At 34.1% G+C, this 18,638-nt stretch overlaps 1 protein-coding gene across 1 annotated transcript in view; it reads left to right on the top strand.

Moving 5' to 3' along the window:
- LOC149903780 (lysophosphatidylcholine acyltransferase-like) overlaps positions 1 to 11,027 on the top strand; it is a 42,373-nt gene extending 31,346 nt beyond the window's left edge. The window contains exons 3-5 of the mRNA XM_090108183.1: positions 8,216 to 8,427; positions 10,074 to 10,226; positions 10,864 to 11,027. Of these exons, the coding sequence (XP_089964309.1) occupies positions 8,216 to 8,427; positions 10,074 to 10,226; positions 10,864 to 11,027 (529 nt within the window). The remainder of the gene's footprint in view (positions 1 to 8,215; positions 8,428 to 10,073; positions 10,227 to 10,863) is intronic.
- The last annotated feature ends 7,611 nt before the right edge of the window (positions 11,028 to 18,638 follow it).

Raw genomic sequence — 18,638 nt, 5'->3', positions numbered from 1 at the left:
ACACCTAAACTACTGAACCAATTTTCATGAAATTTGGTATGGAGATATTTTGATACCCGAGAAAGGACATAGGCTACTTTTTATCCCGGGAAAATGACGCAATCCCGGAAATCCCACGGGAACGGGAACTATGCGGGTTTTTCTTTGACTGCGCGGGCGAAGCCGCGGGCGGAAAGCTAGTACAATATAACTATGGTATGAAACATATTTATTGTGTAAAAATTAAAAATTAAAGTTTAAAAAAATGGTATGTAAATTAGGCTAGTCTTTTAGATTAAAAATTCATTTTAAAACTCTATGCTCATGTCTGATGTTATCTCTCTTCATTGTCTATGATTAAACCGATTTGCTAATCTTTTATCTAGATTTAACCGTTGTAATAAATTTCATCGCACTTAAAACTAACTGCGTTACATTTTTAATGTATCTTGTATTATTTACAGCTTATTTCGTTCTAATGTGCATTTTATTGTTATAGCAAACTGCGTTTCTACATTCTATCTCTAATGAGGTTGGTGGTGGTCGCGGCTGGTTTCCACCGCGTCAAGGTGGTGGGTCAGGAGCATAAGGCCAAAGGACGTGAAGCCCCCGTGATAGTGATAGCGCCGCATTCGAGTTTCTTTGACGCCATCGCCATAGTCTGCCTTGGCGCGCCCAGTGTTGTCGCCAAGGCGGACACCGCGCGACTGCCGTTCATTGGACGTATGTTCCGAGTTTTGACACGCTTGGCATTCGATTTTTGAATTTCTAGAGATAATGGCAACATCGTAAATGTCATACGTGACGTACCATAGATAAAACAAATTCAACTAAAGGGCCCTATTCACAATCGAACGCGTTGGCCCAACAAATGATCGTCGATATTTGCTGTTGTTTTGGCGATTATTAGTTAGTTCTTTAAAGAAACGAATCTTCAATGGCGGCGCTTATCATTCCCTCTCGCTCACACACGGCCGTACGGTATGCAAAAAAAAATGGAAAAATAAAATCACTAAAATGTATTTGATTTTCCCTATAATAGCTTTTATCATAAATTTACAATGACAATTATGCATTTGCGAAAGTAAATAATGTTTTATTGGAATTTGACAAAATATGTTCTTTGGGAAAAGTTGTTCAGTTTTATGGGTTTATTACAAGTATTATGGGGATTTTATTACATTCTGTATACGTAAATATGATAATTCATATAAATACACAAATACAATAACAAAAAAGTTTGTCAACAAACAATTTGAAATAATTAATAAAATAATTATCAATTTACGTTATTTTTATTTTCTTTTTTGATGATCCTACCATCTGTCAAAGTCAGCTTTGGCCGCCATTGAAGATTCGTTTCTTTATTGAACTGACTAATACGAATAAACTTCCACAATGACGGCTGATCATAGTAAGATCCTCTACATTATCGTGATTGTCTCTACTCGCCCAACGCTACCCATTGTGAAAAGGGCATAACTATTGTGACATACTGGCATACAAATGTTTCATACAATTTGACGCGCTTGTCATATACATGTGGTCTGCGGTACTATCGCTCCAAATTGTTGCGGTGGGTACAACACATGTGTTATACAGGATGTTTCAACAGCACGGTTATCTGAAACCGCAATGTATGTAGTAATAAATACAATGTCATATTTGAATTAATTTATGATGCACTTAAATGCGGTCTGCTTAATTTACTAGTTTCACAAGATATACTCATTATGTTTTATTTTGAAATACAAATTATAAATACATTGAATTGCGATAGAATACAAAAAATAATGATACTGTTATTTCGCATTTTAAACCTTGACATTTTATAATGTGTAGGTGGGTACTTGATGTTTATAATAATAGAGACTATTTCGACTTCAAAGTGAGATAAATTCCCTGTTATTATAAAAATATGAAAAATAATAACTTTCAATATAAAATGAAACACAAAAAAGCTGTAAACACAATAAAACTGCGAAATGCTCCACTTGCGTAAATTTTTGAATCACTTCACATCATTATAAAGTCAATTATCACTTTGTACATGAAGAAGTAAAAGTTCCGTGTTTGGTTTTTAGCTAGCTATACAATACTTTAATATCATTTTTTTAATACTAGAGCAGATTGTTAAAACTCTACCGCCGGTATTTTTGTAAATTTATAGTTAACCGTATAAACAAACAAAGTAAAGAATAAACAGTCTATTACCAACATTTCAATCTGTAAACGATATTTCAAAGCAAAAATTCCGTATTTTTCTTGTAACAAAAAGTTCGACACCTAATACAAAGTCTATATAAAAACTGAGTGTCACACTTAAGATGTATTTGCGGAATTCATAATAACGGTACTCTATAACAGTTAGTGTATACAGTATAACAGATACATCATACAATCTCAAACACTACTATGATATTTACTATGTCACAGTGTCATTCACTGTGTAAGGGTGAAAAGGTTAAAGACTATTATTTTGACCAAAGGTACAGTGGTTGAAACTTAAAACGAATGATACATTAAGGTCCGATCACGGTACAGAAGAAAATGGCCCGTTTGATACCTATAGGAGCTAATCTCGATAAACTGTGGAAAACAAAATATGTACAGAAAACAAACATATACCCCATTAAAAATATGCAGCACTACAAGCATTATTATCTTTTATTCATACCACATCAAAAAAGCAATACATACAGAAAAAAATTATAGAATACACATCAAAATGCAGTTTTTTTCAACTCGCAACAACTTTCAATCAAAAACATTCATAGGCTTTTACAAAATTATGCTAATGTTATGAATATATTAAATAATTAACAAGCATATAATTTAATAATGTTTACGTATGACACTTTCTATTATAACCTCGGTATAAAATACAAATCTAATTGAGATTATTCTATAAGAAAGATGATACACAATAACAATTTTATATGTAAAACACAACAATACATAACAAAAGTCATAGATATTATAATATCGTATATTATATTAGTTTCTACATTGTATAAGATATAAAATATTTACTGACTATGATCAGAGGAACATAAAATTGACTGTCACAAAGATCGTATGCCAAGTTATGTCGACTCTGTGGATGTTAGTGTTCGCTATTCCAATACTTTTGTTGTTTTTGCGTAGATAAGCTTGAAATTTTGGTAATGTTTTTATTTTACTAAGAAGTTAGAATGAATGTGTGTTGTAGAATAGTTGTATAATAATAGCACCAATTAAAATAAGGTTTACGTATGTACTTTTGAGAGTCTTAATAAAGGTCAATCTCTCGACTATTTCTGTTCTAATTTTTTTAAGATCGGCTTAGTAAGTTATGGTTTAAGAGTAAAAGCATAACAGACAAACATTGAGACACTTTGGCATATTAGCAGGGCATTCGTTGTAACTTGTATGGTTTATGTTAATGAAATGAACAAAAGTTAGACAGAAAGTTATGATACATACACTTACCCTTATAACCTACACTGTTGTGCTCTATATACATATAAAGCTTTACTTTCTGCGGAACATTATATTAAGTGAATGATGAATGCTATTTATTAAATGATGAATAGCACATTCGCTAGATGCATTAGAATTTTAGATGCACTTACTGTGTCACACACATTGCAGATAGGGAAAATGATCGATGGCGGTCGTAACTCGTAGCTTTCTCAAGCGTTCCCCAACACTCATAATGTATGATGTAAACTAGTTGGAGACCGCGGTTTCGCTCGCGTGGTATTATTATTTACTATCTCTAGTATTCATATTATAAATGCGAAATTCACTCTGTCTGTCTGTTTTTTATACGTCGAATGAAACGGTTTGAGCTTACCATGCTGTCTTATATCAGTACTAGCGGTCCGCCCCGGCTTCGCCCGTGGTACATATTTCGCAATAAAAGGTAGCCTATGTTCTTTCTCAGGGTCTAAAGATTATCTGTAGCAAATTTCATCAAAATCGGTCCAGTAGTTTATGCGTGAAAACCATACATACATACAAACCTTTCCTCTTTATAATATTGGTATAGATTATTTCCAGTATGGGAAAATGATCTACAGGACCTATATAGCGCTGTCATTTTTCCACACTGATATTATAATCACTACATAGTATAAAACAAAGTCGCTTTCCCTGTCCCTATGTCCCTATGTCCCTATGTCCCTTTGTACGCTTAAATCTTTGAAACTACGCAACGGATTTTGATGCGGTTTTTTTTAATAGATAGAGTGATTCAAGAGGAAGGTTTATATGTATAATAAGATCCATTAAGTAGTGGAGAAGTACTGTTATTTTTGAGGTTTCTAATGTGATGTCGTAAAAAATTACATTTATTCCGCTTACATTGCAAACGCAGGCTGAACCCTACGAGTTTTATCAAAATAATGTACTAAGTATTATACACATTGAAAAGGTCTACAGAAAAGTCCGCGATGGTATATGTCTATCTCTTATGGATAACCCACAATAACTTTTTTTTGTCATTTACTTTTTACGACAAATAATGGCTAATTTTCGAAGCGATTTTAACCAATACAGCATTAATCCTTAACCAATTAAATACCATGGATACATTGTTCATTTAATATAGATCTATATGGCCCTTTACACCGTATGATTTAAGTGAATATTTTCGAAGATATTACAGATTTAAAAATTGCAGGACGTAGCGTTTGCGGCCGCTCGGCTATGTATTTTATACCCGTGCGATGCCGGAGGCCGGAGCGGGCCGCTATATTTTTATACCTATACAACGTTCACAATTTTTCTGTATAGTAGGTATTTAGTATCAGCATTGCACCCGTGCGAAGCCGGGGCGGGTCGCTAGTATATTATAATACTGCTTTAAGAATAGTAAGAATGACACGCTATAAAATAAATTATGAAAGCGACAATGGGTTGTTTCTATGTTGGTAAATCGTGACCTTCGTTATAGTGTTAGACATTGCGTGTTAGATCGATTGTTTTTTTGTTTAATTAAACAGTTAATTATGAGATTAATTAGTTAAATATCAGTGTCAGGTGTTCTTTGGTAGGTACCTAATTGAATAACAAAATAATGGAGAATAATTAATTTTAATTTAAATGCAAAATTTGTATTTTAATAAATAATTAGTTTTGGATTTCACATCTAAAAATTTGTTTAATAAAAATATCGTTTACCAAAATTTCAAGCTTATTACCAGCTTTTGTAGTTTCGTGTTGTCATTTGTTTTGTCTTTTTGCATGTTTTCCGAGTTGTAGATAGTATATTTGTAATGAAGTTATAATGCAAGTGTGGTTCGTAGGTTGTGTTTTTAAGGGAAAGGTGGATGGTTACTGCAGGGATTTGTTACATTTGGTAAGTATTTGAAGAAACATCAATACAAATGGCTCTATATTCTAGAGAAAATATATAATTCTGAGGTATTTCAGTTATTTTAAACAGTTCTACGTGGTAATCAAATATAAACGATTTGTATATAATTATTATTAATTAATTTACCAACATTAAAATTAATCTCAGATTAATCTTAATAGCGCTATGAGAAAGTATCAAAAATTGAAAGTAAATTTCAATTTACTAAATTATTTTTTTACAAATCATACAGTAAATAGTGAAATTATAGGAATTAATTTAGATACAGATATTATTTCTTTCATTTCTCTATCAGTTAATAATTTGAAGCTATAAATATTCTATATTCCAATTGTATCGTGTTGAATTAAAATATTAGAGGAGTTTTAGAAAATTTCGCACATAATGTGTCGAATCAATTGGTGTTCTAATTAAAATACATCACGCTATGATACGAACATCTCCTTGTTTAGAAGTAATCGATTGAACATAGAGTCAAAAGATATTAGGTTGATTTCGCGGTACAAATTCACAAAATAAAGAAAATATCTGGTTTGGCAGGATCAAGAAGGCTTATCACTTACTAGTACGTTAAAAAAATCGATCAGTGAAATAGATGTTTCTTCTATAACTTTATAAGTTATTAAGTATAACGAATACCCTCGGGAACACGGGTAACATTTTCGTTAGTATATACGTATCTACAAATAAATGATCTAATGCACCTAACATACCTGTTTTGAATCTAACGCTACTTATTTATAGGTATTATAATATTTAAGGTATATTAATAAAATTAGAATTATAACCAAAATGACGTCAATATTTCGTGGGGAAACTTAAACAGTTATATTGTGTTATCACACGACATTTCATGAGAATTATCGTTAAATGAAACAATGACTGGAATTTATAATTATAATTATGAACCTTTAAAAGCGATAAAGTGTTATTATAATTAATTGATTGTATTTTTATTAAGCAGGCCCTTTTTAATCTTGGTTCAAATGTGGGATTAATTTTAAGTCACTTTTTGTGAAAACATGACGTTTTAACCTTTAAATAAATATTTTAAAAAGGTTATCGTTAGGCAACAAGGTAATTTGTGTAATTACAAACTTCTTCTGTTAGAAATCATCAAACATAAATCTCATTATTTAGAGGCAAAATATGTAACTTTCAAAGTACCTTTTTGAAAATTAATCTCGCTAAAAGTTCGAGCTAAACCAATATTAAACAGCCTCTAGCATCTAAACGGAATTTTAAATTGCAGCTCAAAAAATAAAGTGCATTTCTCGAACGAATTTCAGCACAAAGATGTTCAAAGAAAAATCTTTACACAAGTTTCTTTTTATCAAAAGTTTACCCACGGGCCACGTTCATCGGAGTTTACAGGAGATATATATTTAAATCTCACTATTTCTTGAAGTTTGTTGATTTTTTTGTCAATTTATATTCTTAACTAATATTTTGACATGACATTATAGAAATGACTAAATATATTTTATAAATTACTAGCGGCCCGCCCCGGCTTCGCCCGTGGTACATATGAAAAATAGATGTTGGCCGATTCTCAGACTTACCCGATATGCACAGAAAATTTCATGAGAATCGGTCCACCCGTTTCGGAGGAGTATGCAGACTAACATTGTGACACGAGAATTTTATATATAAAGATTAATTTTATACAGCCAAATTATTAATCACATTAGAAAAAGGGGGGAATAATGTAGGGACACACATATGCAATTCGCTGATCAAAGCTTTTTGTATATGTATGTGTCCACATTGTTTCCCCGACGCTTTTTATATTTATAAAATTAGAATCAGTAGTGCATAACGGTTAGCCTAAGCAACACGTATTGTAAAGAGGATTAAAATTTAAAAGTAATTAAAGAAAAAGGCTTTATAATTTGGATACCTTGGGGGCAAAAGCATTACTCTACAGTTGTGATTAATAATTTGGGTCAATCAGGGTCTAATTAAAACGAAAATCTTAATACATTATTAAAATATATATAAATTTAATTATCTTTAACGAATCAAGGTTTATATTTTCCGTGTGCAATCGTTTCATACAATGCGAATATGTGCAATAGTCTGGAAATACTATAATATGTAGTATATATGTCACGGCTAAAGGTAGGTGAGAACATAAACTTAAGATTAGCCGGCTAAACTTAGGTTTATTTTCGACGAGGTGTTAATGTTAGTTTGTTCTATCTTTAGCCGGCTAAACTTAAGTGTAACCGCAGGCCCGTGGCTAAAAATGTCGGGGTGGGTAGATTTGGTTAGCGCCGGGCCGGTGGAGGGCTTGAGGGGCCCGCACAGTGCCAGAAAACACTCGCCCTGTTCCTTACATGTATTATAGTAACCAAATCTACCCACCCCGACTCAGGGCAGAAAGCTGGTGGCTAGGTTAGGTTAGGTTAGAACTCTTAAGACCCGCACGAGCCGAGCGAGCGCAGCGAGCGTGCTGCGGCAGCAGCCGGCGAAGTGCCAGAAAACACTCGCCCTGTTCCTTACATGTATTATAGTAACCAAATCTACCCACCCCGACATTTTTAGCCACGGGCCTGCGGTTACACTTAAGTTTAGCCGGCTAAAGATAGAACAAACTAACATTAACACCTCGTCGAAAATAAACCTAAGTTTAGCCGGCTAATCTTAAGTTTATGTTCTCACCTACCTTTAGCCGTAACATATATAAGGACATGACAACGATTATTCATTTAAAATGGTTATTTTTATTTTAGAAGAAAACGTCATCCCTCTATGTACTTTAATTCCCATATTAACTCCAATTCAACATCGAAATGAATCATATTTACTTCCTCATCCTTACCAATATTAAAAAATAACTAGCAGAATTTCACAGCATCACTCTCGTTATAGGGCATTGAAACCGCTGATATGCTTCATCGGGAAGATGTCGTACCTTGCTGGTGGCATGGCGATCAGCATCCGCGGCAAGCAGGCCAGTCGACGAGAGGCTCCCATACTAGTGGTAGCTCCACACTCATCCTTTCTCGACAGCTGTATTGTGTATGCCACGAGAATGTCCTCCGTGATCGTGAGGAAAGAAAGCATGGATAATTATGTTGGAAGTACGTTGTGTAATTTTTTAGGTTCATTGGTAAAGCTTTGGGTTGTTTGTAAAGGTGTGAGTTTTATAGTGATGGTGGAAAAGGGTTCTGGGAGTATTGGTAATTTGGTAATAGTGGTGGAAATATAGAATGGGTGATGGAGTCTTTATGGGTTTTATGGTAGTGGTATATAATGGTTGTTAATGGTGATGGTGATGTTTTGGGTTATATGGCGATAGGAGTTTGCATGATTTGCAGATGGTGATAACGTGGTGGCGGTTATAATGATTTATTTAACTTTTTTAGAAGGTGGTAATAAGTTTGTTGGTGGTATCATGGTTTTTGGTGGGTTCGTCTGTGTGATTATGTGGTGAAAGTAGATAGTAAGATATGATTAAGTTATTGTTTGTAATGTCAGTTATTTCAACGATTTATAGATCTCATTTAAATTAAATGCGTCCAATATCTTTAACAGTTTGTATTTCCTCTTTCCCTGGATTTCTTTTAATCCTTTCTTCCTCTTTCTTTTAATCAGTCATATAAGCTTCCTTTCCATATTATGTTCTTTCTATACCAATTAGTAAATTACTCTATAAAATACGTAGTATAGTACCGTCTAGTGAAAATAAGACAATGTATGCGCCGTCACGATCTGAAGAGACCATGGCTACGTTTCGTCACAGAGACATGGCCATGTAACCCTTTTGTGGCTTATGTTACACAAAACATTTGTATGGAGTTCCGATTAATTTCATTTTATTCATACACGTGTTCTTAAAGTACTAAGAAATATGATGTAAAATGTAAAACTACTTCAATAGGTAGAGCGTACTTCGTGGAAGCTTATTACAGTCTTAAAATAGCATTTAATCTTGAGCATTTTATTATGAACTCTCTTTAAAGGGAAATTTCATTTTCCGAGCTACTTCAATATGCACTTGTATACCGAGAATTTTCATTTCTAGCTCCGAGGAAAATATAAGGACTTAATACTTTTATGATTAAATCTTTTAAAGAAATTTCTAGAAGGTACATTTAGACTAGTTTTTAATTAAATGTTTATCGATATTTTTACAATGTAATATAGGATAATTTGTTAGAATTGTTCCCAAATCGACAATTAGTATCATTATGTTATATTACCATAAATTTTACGTAAGAAACATATACGTTTACAGTCATTTTCTCAGACATTTTCGATGACCATTTCAACGAGAGATTCATATGGTAATCGCGAAGTAATTATTGTTTTAAAACTCAAACATTTATTTATTCAATTAGACTTCTTCTAGAAACACTTTTGAATCGCCACAACATAATATTTTGAACATCCACCACAATAATTACATATATAATTTTCAATAACGATTTTATTGAAAGTACTTTTACAATATATAAAGGAATATATAATACATACAAGGTTATAGCTATATTGAGGTATGATTTATTTTTAAAGGTTACAAGTTACCCACCACTTCTGAAACAAATCTTTCATATAATGAAATGATTACGAAAAAATAAAATGTTGTTAAATAGGTTCACAGTAAGACAACTTCATTTAAGAGCAATGCAATTTCAATGTTCAAGTTCATAATTGAACTAAAAAATAAATATATAAATTTTACCTTAAAATAAAATTTGTATTATGTTTCCTAAGACGTCCGTAGTCCATTATGAGAGAGAGTACATCGCCTTTTTCCCCGTGAAGTCGCTAGATGGTGCTAGTTTTAAGCCCGTCACGTGGTACCGCCGCCAGCGCCGAGAGTGGTGGGAGACAAAACTCACCACAGTTCCAGCAAGCCACCAGAAATATTCTCATTGTTCGTCTCATAAATGATACGGAATGAATGGTGCAAAAATAACACCAGGAAGACCTTATCTGGACTACGGACGTCTTAGGAAACATAATACAAATTTTATTTTAAGGTAAAATTTATATATTATGTGTTCCGTTTGACGTCCGTAGTCCATTATGAGAGAGTTGTTTGATATCTCCTGGTGGCTTGATAAATAAGATGCAACAATGTGATAGAGTAATGCCCCAAAAAGCTTATATACATCCTATAAACAAAGTATATAATGTATAAAATCATGACTTTGATAATTATTGAAAATTTGTCTCAATACCATGCATAAAATACATCCATAAGTATATCTTGTCAACATTTTAATCAGTATAATATGCACTTAAACCTTAGTAGGCTGAAAAATCTCGATTGTGATTACTAATGACTTCTATTTTGATTAGTATTAGATACACTACGACAATAATATAATAATAATTCCACCATGTGGCGGAAAGACGGGGGTTCGAATGCCACCTTGTGATCGAATTTATTATATTCTTTAAAAATATGTACGTAAATAATAATGTTTATAAACATAGCTAGATATAACTAGATATTTCTCCAAATAGATTGATGATGCTACTACATATAACTATGTAACATTACCCAGATTTCAAACTCGACTCTAAAAGAGCTCACTTTACCCTGCCACCAATGATAGCCGCTGTAGCTGGTCTCACCGGATGCTGTGTAGTAATAAAGAGATTAGTCAGAGAACCTCTTATGGATTGGAAAATGCGCTTGAAACTGGATTCATATTTACATAATATGTGACAATAATTTAGCTAACTTGCGGAATGCGAGGTAAACGCGTCTTCACTCTCGACCCATTGTTTTGAATTGCAATGTAAACAGGAATAAATAGAGAACACGTCCAAAAGCTAATAACAGTAATCACAGTATAGTAGCTGCGCGTTAATAAATGCAAACAATTTTTTATTAATTTTATAAATCACATAGTCAAATAATTATTTTTATTATGCTGATTTATTTTAAAAATATCTCGATAAGAGTTTTTGAATAACCTTCCTTGTCTTCCGGATTTGTAATTTTGAAAGATTTGTTCTAGCTAAGGAAATACCCTAAGGTAATTAATATTTGCTTAAATGATCAAATGAAATTTTAATATAATTTTATTTTAATACAAACTGACTGATTTTATGTATAAGAATAGTGTACTAAACCGTCAGTTATACATAATTTAGCTAAGTATTTAGCATCCTTTTATAGCCTGGTCAGTGGTCACCAGCAGTCTATGTATGTTTTTTTTTTTTTTTTTTTTTTTTTTTAAGCTGTCCATCAAGGTGTACAATAGGTTGACCTATTCAAAATGAGCCAGACTTTCAGCTGTAGGTTCTGTATTTGCGTTGGAGCTGAACCTGTGCGTGTTTGTCAGTGAACGATTGAGAGGACTTATCCTGATAGTAGCACGCCTCTTGCGGTCTAGGTGCAAAGAGGGTTTCTTCCACTTGGGTACTATTATAATGAACTCGAGGCAATAGAGCCGGTTGTTTAAGACTGTCTTACTTGAAATAACGTAAGCTGTTTGAGCTGTGATCAAAATTTATTTGTAGAATTCCCCTCTGAATGGAAATGTTTGTGTCGACTGTTCGAGCACGTTGTATTAGGAGCCGGTGCAATTGCGCGAGAATTCGGCTTCCTAGCTGTACAGCCCTAGAAGGTTGTGAAGTGTTCAAACGTTCAAACTAATAACTCTTGTCAAAGAGATTTCGTTCTGCCTTTGAATGAAATTTTTTCTTACTACCTCGACAGTCAAGATTAGGAAAGCTATTACTGCAAACATTTCAATGACACTGGGTCCAAGGTCCTTTCCTTCACTGCCAAGACTATCCTGTGAATTGGATACGGCTGGTAGATATTATACTTGTTTTTTCACTTACTTGCTTTTAAAAGATGTTTTTGAACTAGATCTTTAACAAGAGCGGCAGTTCATTCTTCCCCGGAGGTTTTCAAAGTTGATTAGCCCTAAGAGGCGTTCCTGTAGCGCTATGGCGTGTGTCAGTACATCCTTCCCCGGAGGGTAATAAAATTTGCAACGATGACAAACCTTGATAGGCGTTCCTGTGGCGCTGCAGCGTGCGTAAGTGCTTCCATCCCCGGAGGGTGATGAAGGTTTCAAATAAAAGGCCTGAGAGGCGTTCCTGTACCGCTGCAGCGTGCTGCGCCACTGCATCCATCCCCGGAGGGTGATGGAGGTTGCAAAAATAATAATAAGCCCGTGGGGCGTTCGTGTAGCGCTGCAGCGTGCTCTAGTGCATCCTTACCCGGAGGGTGATAGAGGTTGCAAAAGTGATAAGCCTGTGAGGCGTTTCTGTAGCGCTGCAGCGTGCGCCAGTGCATCCTTCCCCGGAGGGTGATGAAGGTTGCAAAGGTAATAAGCCCCGAGAGGCGTTCCCTTGGCGCTATAGCATGCGGCAGTGCATCCTTCCCCGGAGGGTGATGAAGGTTGCAAAGTTGAGAAACCCTAAGAGGTGGTATGCCTGCTTGAGGGACCAACTGCCTGCTATTAAGCCTGTTTTAAGGCACTGACACTTTCAATTTAATTTCCATCGCCAATTTCAAATTTGCTTCCGTGCTCCAAACCATTCGTAGAAAATCTTAGCAACGCTCGGGTGTCAGAATAGATTCTATCGGATTGATATTCCAAAGTAGGTTAGAGACGAACTTTCATTTCGAATTGAATTGAGTTGAATTGTAATTCCAAAGTCTCTGCAAGCCAATCAATTGACGATTTGTGCGGAATAATGAAACAATATAACATATGTAAATTTTTCACATTTCTTGCAAAATAAATCTGCAACGTAGTGATTGTTAAATAAAAGGTCCGAGAAAATATGATGAGCGGTTTTATTGAACAACGAACAATGAATAATAGCGCAATCGTACAAGTGTCAAAGAATCAAAGTGACAACAGATAATATATGAAATGAAAACTATTTATTATCTATGTTTATACTTCACATCTCCCTTTCTTTGTAAACAAACTAAACAACCATAACAAACCAAACTTTTTTTTTTTTTTTTTTTTTAAATATATGTATACACTATGAATGAACATTTTTATTTAAAGTATTAAATTTCTTTATTTTTACTTATCCAGTAATTAAAAAATTATATCTATCATATGATTATATAACAAGATACATGGCAAAGCATTCAGTTCTAATTAACAATGTTAATGTAAATGATTACTGAACAAGTTCTTATAAAATTATAGTAAACAAGTTATAATTAACTGATACTTAATGTTAATGATTAAGATACATGAAATAGTACTACAGTACTTATTGTTTTTTAACAATATTAGAGATTGAGTTTATTAATAGGTTTTATAGGTCTACCATATCTTGAGACTTGTGGTGCAGTCGCTGGTTGTGTCACCATATTAGAACTCTGTGTATTATTAGAGCTAAGCATCTCTCGCATCTCTGATGGATGTGTAGTTGTTGGGGTTGTTGCAGGAACACCCGGTGATTGAGTTTGAGCTGGCATCTGTTGTACTACTGGTTCTTCTGTGTATTTAGTTTCAGGTACAGCTATTCTGTTGCTGGGAATATCAGCTTGTGTCTTGTGCAAATGACTTAAGTTTCTTCGTAAAATTTGTCCTTTATCTGTTTGTATAATAACAGATCTTGGTAGATTTTTGGGCTTCTCTATTACTCTCGCCCCTTCCCAGTGTTGGTGAGCTACCTTGTGTCTGATTTTATCATTAATTTCCAAATTTACTGGTCTTGTAGTATGTTTATTACTGTAATTGGCCTGTTTCTCTCTTAATGTCTGTAGTTCAGTTGTGACTCCTTGTATGATTTTTGGTTTTAAATATTTGTCACTTACAGGTATTGGTGATCTTGTGATTCTGCTGAAAAGTCGTTGGTTAGGTGAGCCTAATAGGTCATTTCTAGGTGTATTTCTCCAGTTCAGTAACGCAAGCTGCACGTCTGACTTGTCAATGCTGCATTTTTTTAGTATGTTTTTTGCTGTTTGAACTGCTCTTTCAGCAAGTCCATTACCTTGATGGTGATGTGGACTAGATGTGACATGGTTAAATCTCCATTCTTTTTGAAAGGTCTTAAATTCTCTAGACATATATTGTGTTCCATTGTCAGTTTGTAACTCTTCTGGTATACCATGGGTAGAAAACCATCTTTTAAGTTGTTCAATCACTTCATATGACGACTGGCTTTTTAGCTCTTGAAAATCAATATATCCAGAGTAGCTGTCACATATAACAAGGTAAGTTTTTCCTTTTAATTCAAATAAATCTGAAGCAATTATTTGCCATGGAAGTGTAGGAAGCTTTTTAACTAAGACTGTGTCTTTAATGTTATCTCTTTGTGTTTGTTCGCAGACGGTGCACCCTTTAACTAGCTTTATGATATCATTATATTGTCCTTTCCAATAAAGAAATTGTCGAGCTCTTCTCAAACAGCTGTGTATACCAAGATGTCCTTGATGAATATTTTTTAACATTTTAGGGATTTGTGATGCCGGAACAACAATCTTATCACCTTTGAATATAATTCCTTTCAGATAGCTCAATTCTTCTTTAAAGTTAAAATAGTGTTGTAGTTCTGTAGGTAGTTCTTTCATGGTTTCAGGAAATCCTTGCTTTATAGTCTTCATTAGTAACTGTAAATGTTGATCTTCTTTAGTAGCCTTAATTAATTCTTCTTTAGCATCTAGAGACATAGGTAGTATAACTGCGATTTTTAAGTTTTCTTCTGGATCATATCTCAAGTTAGACGCATCACAGTCTCGACTAAGGAAGTCTGCTAATGGAATTTCAGTTCCCTTTTTGAATAATACCTTGGGTGAGTATGGTGCTAAGTTAAACATTATTCGTTGAAGTCTTGCGGGGGCTGATTGTATGTTTTTCTTAAATATTGTCTCTAGTGGTTTATGGTCGGATTCTACTGTCAGTTGTTTACCATAAACATATTCATGAAATTTCTTACATCCAAACAGTATGGCGAGCGCTTCTTTTTCTATCTGTGGATAATTCTGTTCAGATTTGGTCAATGCTCTTGCTCCATAGGCTACTGGTTGTCCTTCTTGGAGAAGTGCAGCTCCGAGATTTTTTGAGCTTGCATCTACAGACAATGTTACAGGTTTGTTGACATCATATAGTCTCAATACTGGGGGATTTTGAAGCACTTGTTTTATTTTATCAAGAGCTTTTTCATGATGAATTTCCCATGTAAAGCTTGTATTCTTGTGTAACAGGTCTCTAAGTGGATTTGTCAAATCCGACATGTTAGGGATAAATTTATTGAGATATGTAATCATTCCTAACAGTCTCTGTAACTCGGTTTTATTTGTAGGTTTTTTCATTGCCTGAATAGCTTCTACTTTGCCTGGGTCTGCTTCTAAACCTTTAGCTGAAATAATGTGTCCCAGAAATTTTATCTTGGTTGCTTCAAAGATGCACTTGTCTTTGTTAAGTTTGAAGCCAGATTTCTTTAATATTTCAATGACTTTGTCAACAGTTTTGCGTAGTTCTTCTTTAGTTTTTGCATGTATAAAAATATCATCGATCGATACTCTCACATTTTTTATATTACTGAGTAGATTTGTTAATATTTCTTGGAATATTTCTGGTGCTGATGAAACTCCAAATGGAAGTCTCTTGAAAGAATATCTTCCCCATGGGGTAGCGAATGTTAATATTTTTTGTGTTCTTTCTGATAGTCTAATTTGCCAGAACCCCTTTGTGCAGTCTAATAATGCAAAGAATTTAGAACCTTGAATATCAGCTGAAATTTCTTCTATAGTTGTGAGTGGAAAATGACGTCTGAGGATATTTTTATTGACATCTGATGGATCTATACAGATTCTTATTTTGTCCTTTTGTCTGACAACTACCATAGGACTCACAGCAGGAGTTGGCTCCGTTTCTGGTTTTATGACATCTAACTTTACCATCCTGTCAAGTTCTTGCTTAACTTCGGCTCTTATAGCATGGGGTACTCTTCTTGACGGTTTAATCTCAAGCTTTGGGTTCTCAATTAGGTCAATATCATACACATAATCTTTATAACAGCCTAATCCTTCAAATATATTATCAGTATATTGGCTCACCTTCAATGTTTTGACTCTTGCGACAAGTCCTAATTTTTCACAGGTCTCAAGTCCTAGGATTGGAGAAACTTTTTCTTCAACTACTTTGAATATTATTTTTGTTTCTTCATTCTTTAATTTACATAGTAGCTCTGTTTCACCTAGAACTGCCATCTTGTCTTCTGTGTAGCTTATTAAATTTTTTGTTCGGCTTGGTTTCAAAATTGCCTTTGTTTTGTTCATCAAGTGTCTTGGTAACACATTGCACTCTGCTCCTGTGTCTAGTTTGACTGTAATCCTTAAATTGCCAACTTGTAATTTTTCTGTCCAGTTTTTCTTTTCTCCAGACCTTATAGCGGATATGTACACTTCATCTTCGGATTGAGAGCTTTCTTCTACTGCGTTTACTCTATTTTTCTGTTTGTAATTATTATGTTTCATTTTTGTGCGACACATATTAGCAAAATGACCCTGTTTGGAACATTTGGTACAAGATTTGTTAAAAGCTGGGCACTCTCTACTTTTATGGTTAGTACCACATCTTCGGCAGTCAAAAGTCTTGTTTTCGTTAGATCTTTTATTTTTCACAGCAAAAACTTTATTTTTACTATCAAATTCATCTAATTGTTTAGATGCTTGTTCACTAGTTTTGCAGATCGTTATTGCTTTTGTCAAGTCCAAATTTTCTTCCGTTAGTAATTTTTCTCTAACCTGATTTGATCTAATTCCAAAAACGATTTTATCCTTTATCATTTCATCCAGTAAGTTGTTAAATTCGCATTTACTTGCTTGAGTTTTTATTTTGATTAAAAATTCATTAAATACTTCGTCCTCGTTTTGTTCGATCTTAAAGAATACATATCGTTCAAAAGATATGTTCTTTTTCGGCGCGAAATATTCTTTGAATTTATTTTTAATGATTTCAATATCATTTTTTTCCGCGTCGACAAGGTTAAAACTGTTAAATATTTCGATGGCGTCTGGGCCTATGACCGCCATAAAAGTTGCTGCCTGGATTGCGGCTGGTTTTTTGTCTAATTGTATTGCTGTGGCATACCAGTCAAATTGTTGCACCCACCTTGTCCAACACGTTGACTTGTCGGCGTCAATTAATTGTAGGTTAGCTGGCGGCTTTATTCCAGCCACTGCGTCGGATGTCGTCATTTCACAGCTTTCTCATATATTTTCTTATTACATACTTTACAACCGCTTCTGACACCATGCAACGTAGTGATTGTTAAATAAAAGGTCCGAGAAAATATGATGAGCGGTTTTATTGAACAACGAACAATGAATAATAGCGCAATCGTACAAGTGTCAAAGAATCAAAGTGACAACAGATAATATATGAAATGAAAACTATTTATTATCTATGTTTATACTTCACAAAATCCTTTCATTTCATTTCATTTCATTTCATTTCAATGTGGTGTGCATGCTGTTCTAGTGAACGCAAATCATTGCCCATGTAGATCACCAAGTAAAGGCCACAGTCCCTTGGTTCTTCAGCAGTCCAGTTTGTGACTGTTGCAAACATTCTTTGAGCCCGAAGGGCTGATACGTTATCTTAAGTAATTGACCTTCGTTTATGATGTATTTATAATTATAATATCGATATGGTATACAATAGTGATACAAGGATATAGGAGGCGTCGATACGTACGGGTAGTCGATAGCCTCGCAAATACAAAAATTTATGATCTTATGTTGAGTATGTCATGTCACAGTTAACAGTGGGTGTGAAATTGAAAATTACTCTGTATTTGCAGAACTTGCTTTTCTTAATTATGAAAAGGGGTGATTAACAATAGTCATGGTGTTCGTTTGACGAACCCCTGATTTTCAATAGTGACTTGAATCTTCAAAGACATAAAGTATGATGTCAAGAGTTAAAGAATAAATAAGTATTATTACCTCTTAAGTGAAAACTATGGCTGGTTTTCGAATTACATGGTATTCGAGGATGACGAGATTAATTTGAGCTTTTATTTGTTGAAAATCTCCCCCCCCCCCTTTTTTATTATTTTGGTGTTTCCTGATTCTAACTTTAGTATTCATGAAATGATTTGAAACGACTTAAAAAGTCGATCTTAACGGTTATTGCATGTACTGGTAAAAACTGATTGTGACGAGTTTTAAACCAACTTATCAAATCCGCCTATCTGCATATGCTACTAATCATGTTAGTAGGAAAGTTAAAAATTCTTTCCCCAGCGGGAGGAATTTTATATGAATTTAAACTTATCCATAATCCCCTTCAAAGCATCTCTATTAATTCTTAACTTTATTTGTATAGAGAATAGAAGT

The sequence above is a fragment of the Colias eurytheme genome, chromosome 12 (assembly GCF_061535395.1).
Source record: "Colias eurytheme isolate Ceu_HAF_F1 chromosome 12, ilColEury1 Martin Lab GWU primary, whole genome shotgun sequence".
NCBI lineage: Eukaryota > Metazoa > Arthropoda > Insecta > Lepidoptera > Pieridae > Colias > Colias eurytheme.
The sequence above is the reverse complement of the archived record's forward strand: the minus strand, read 5'-3'. Positions and strand labels throughout refer to the sequence as shown.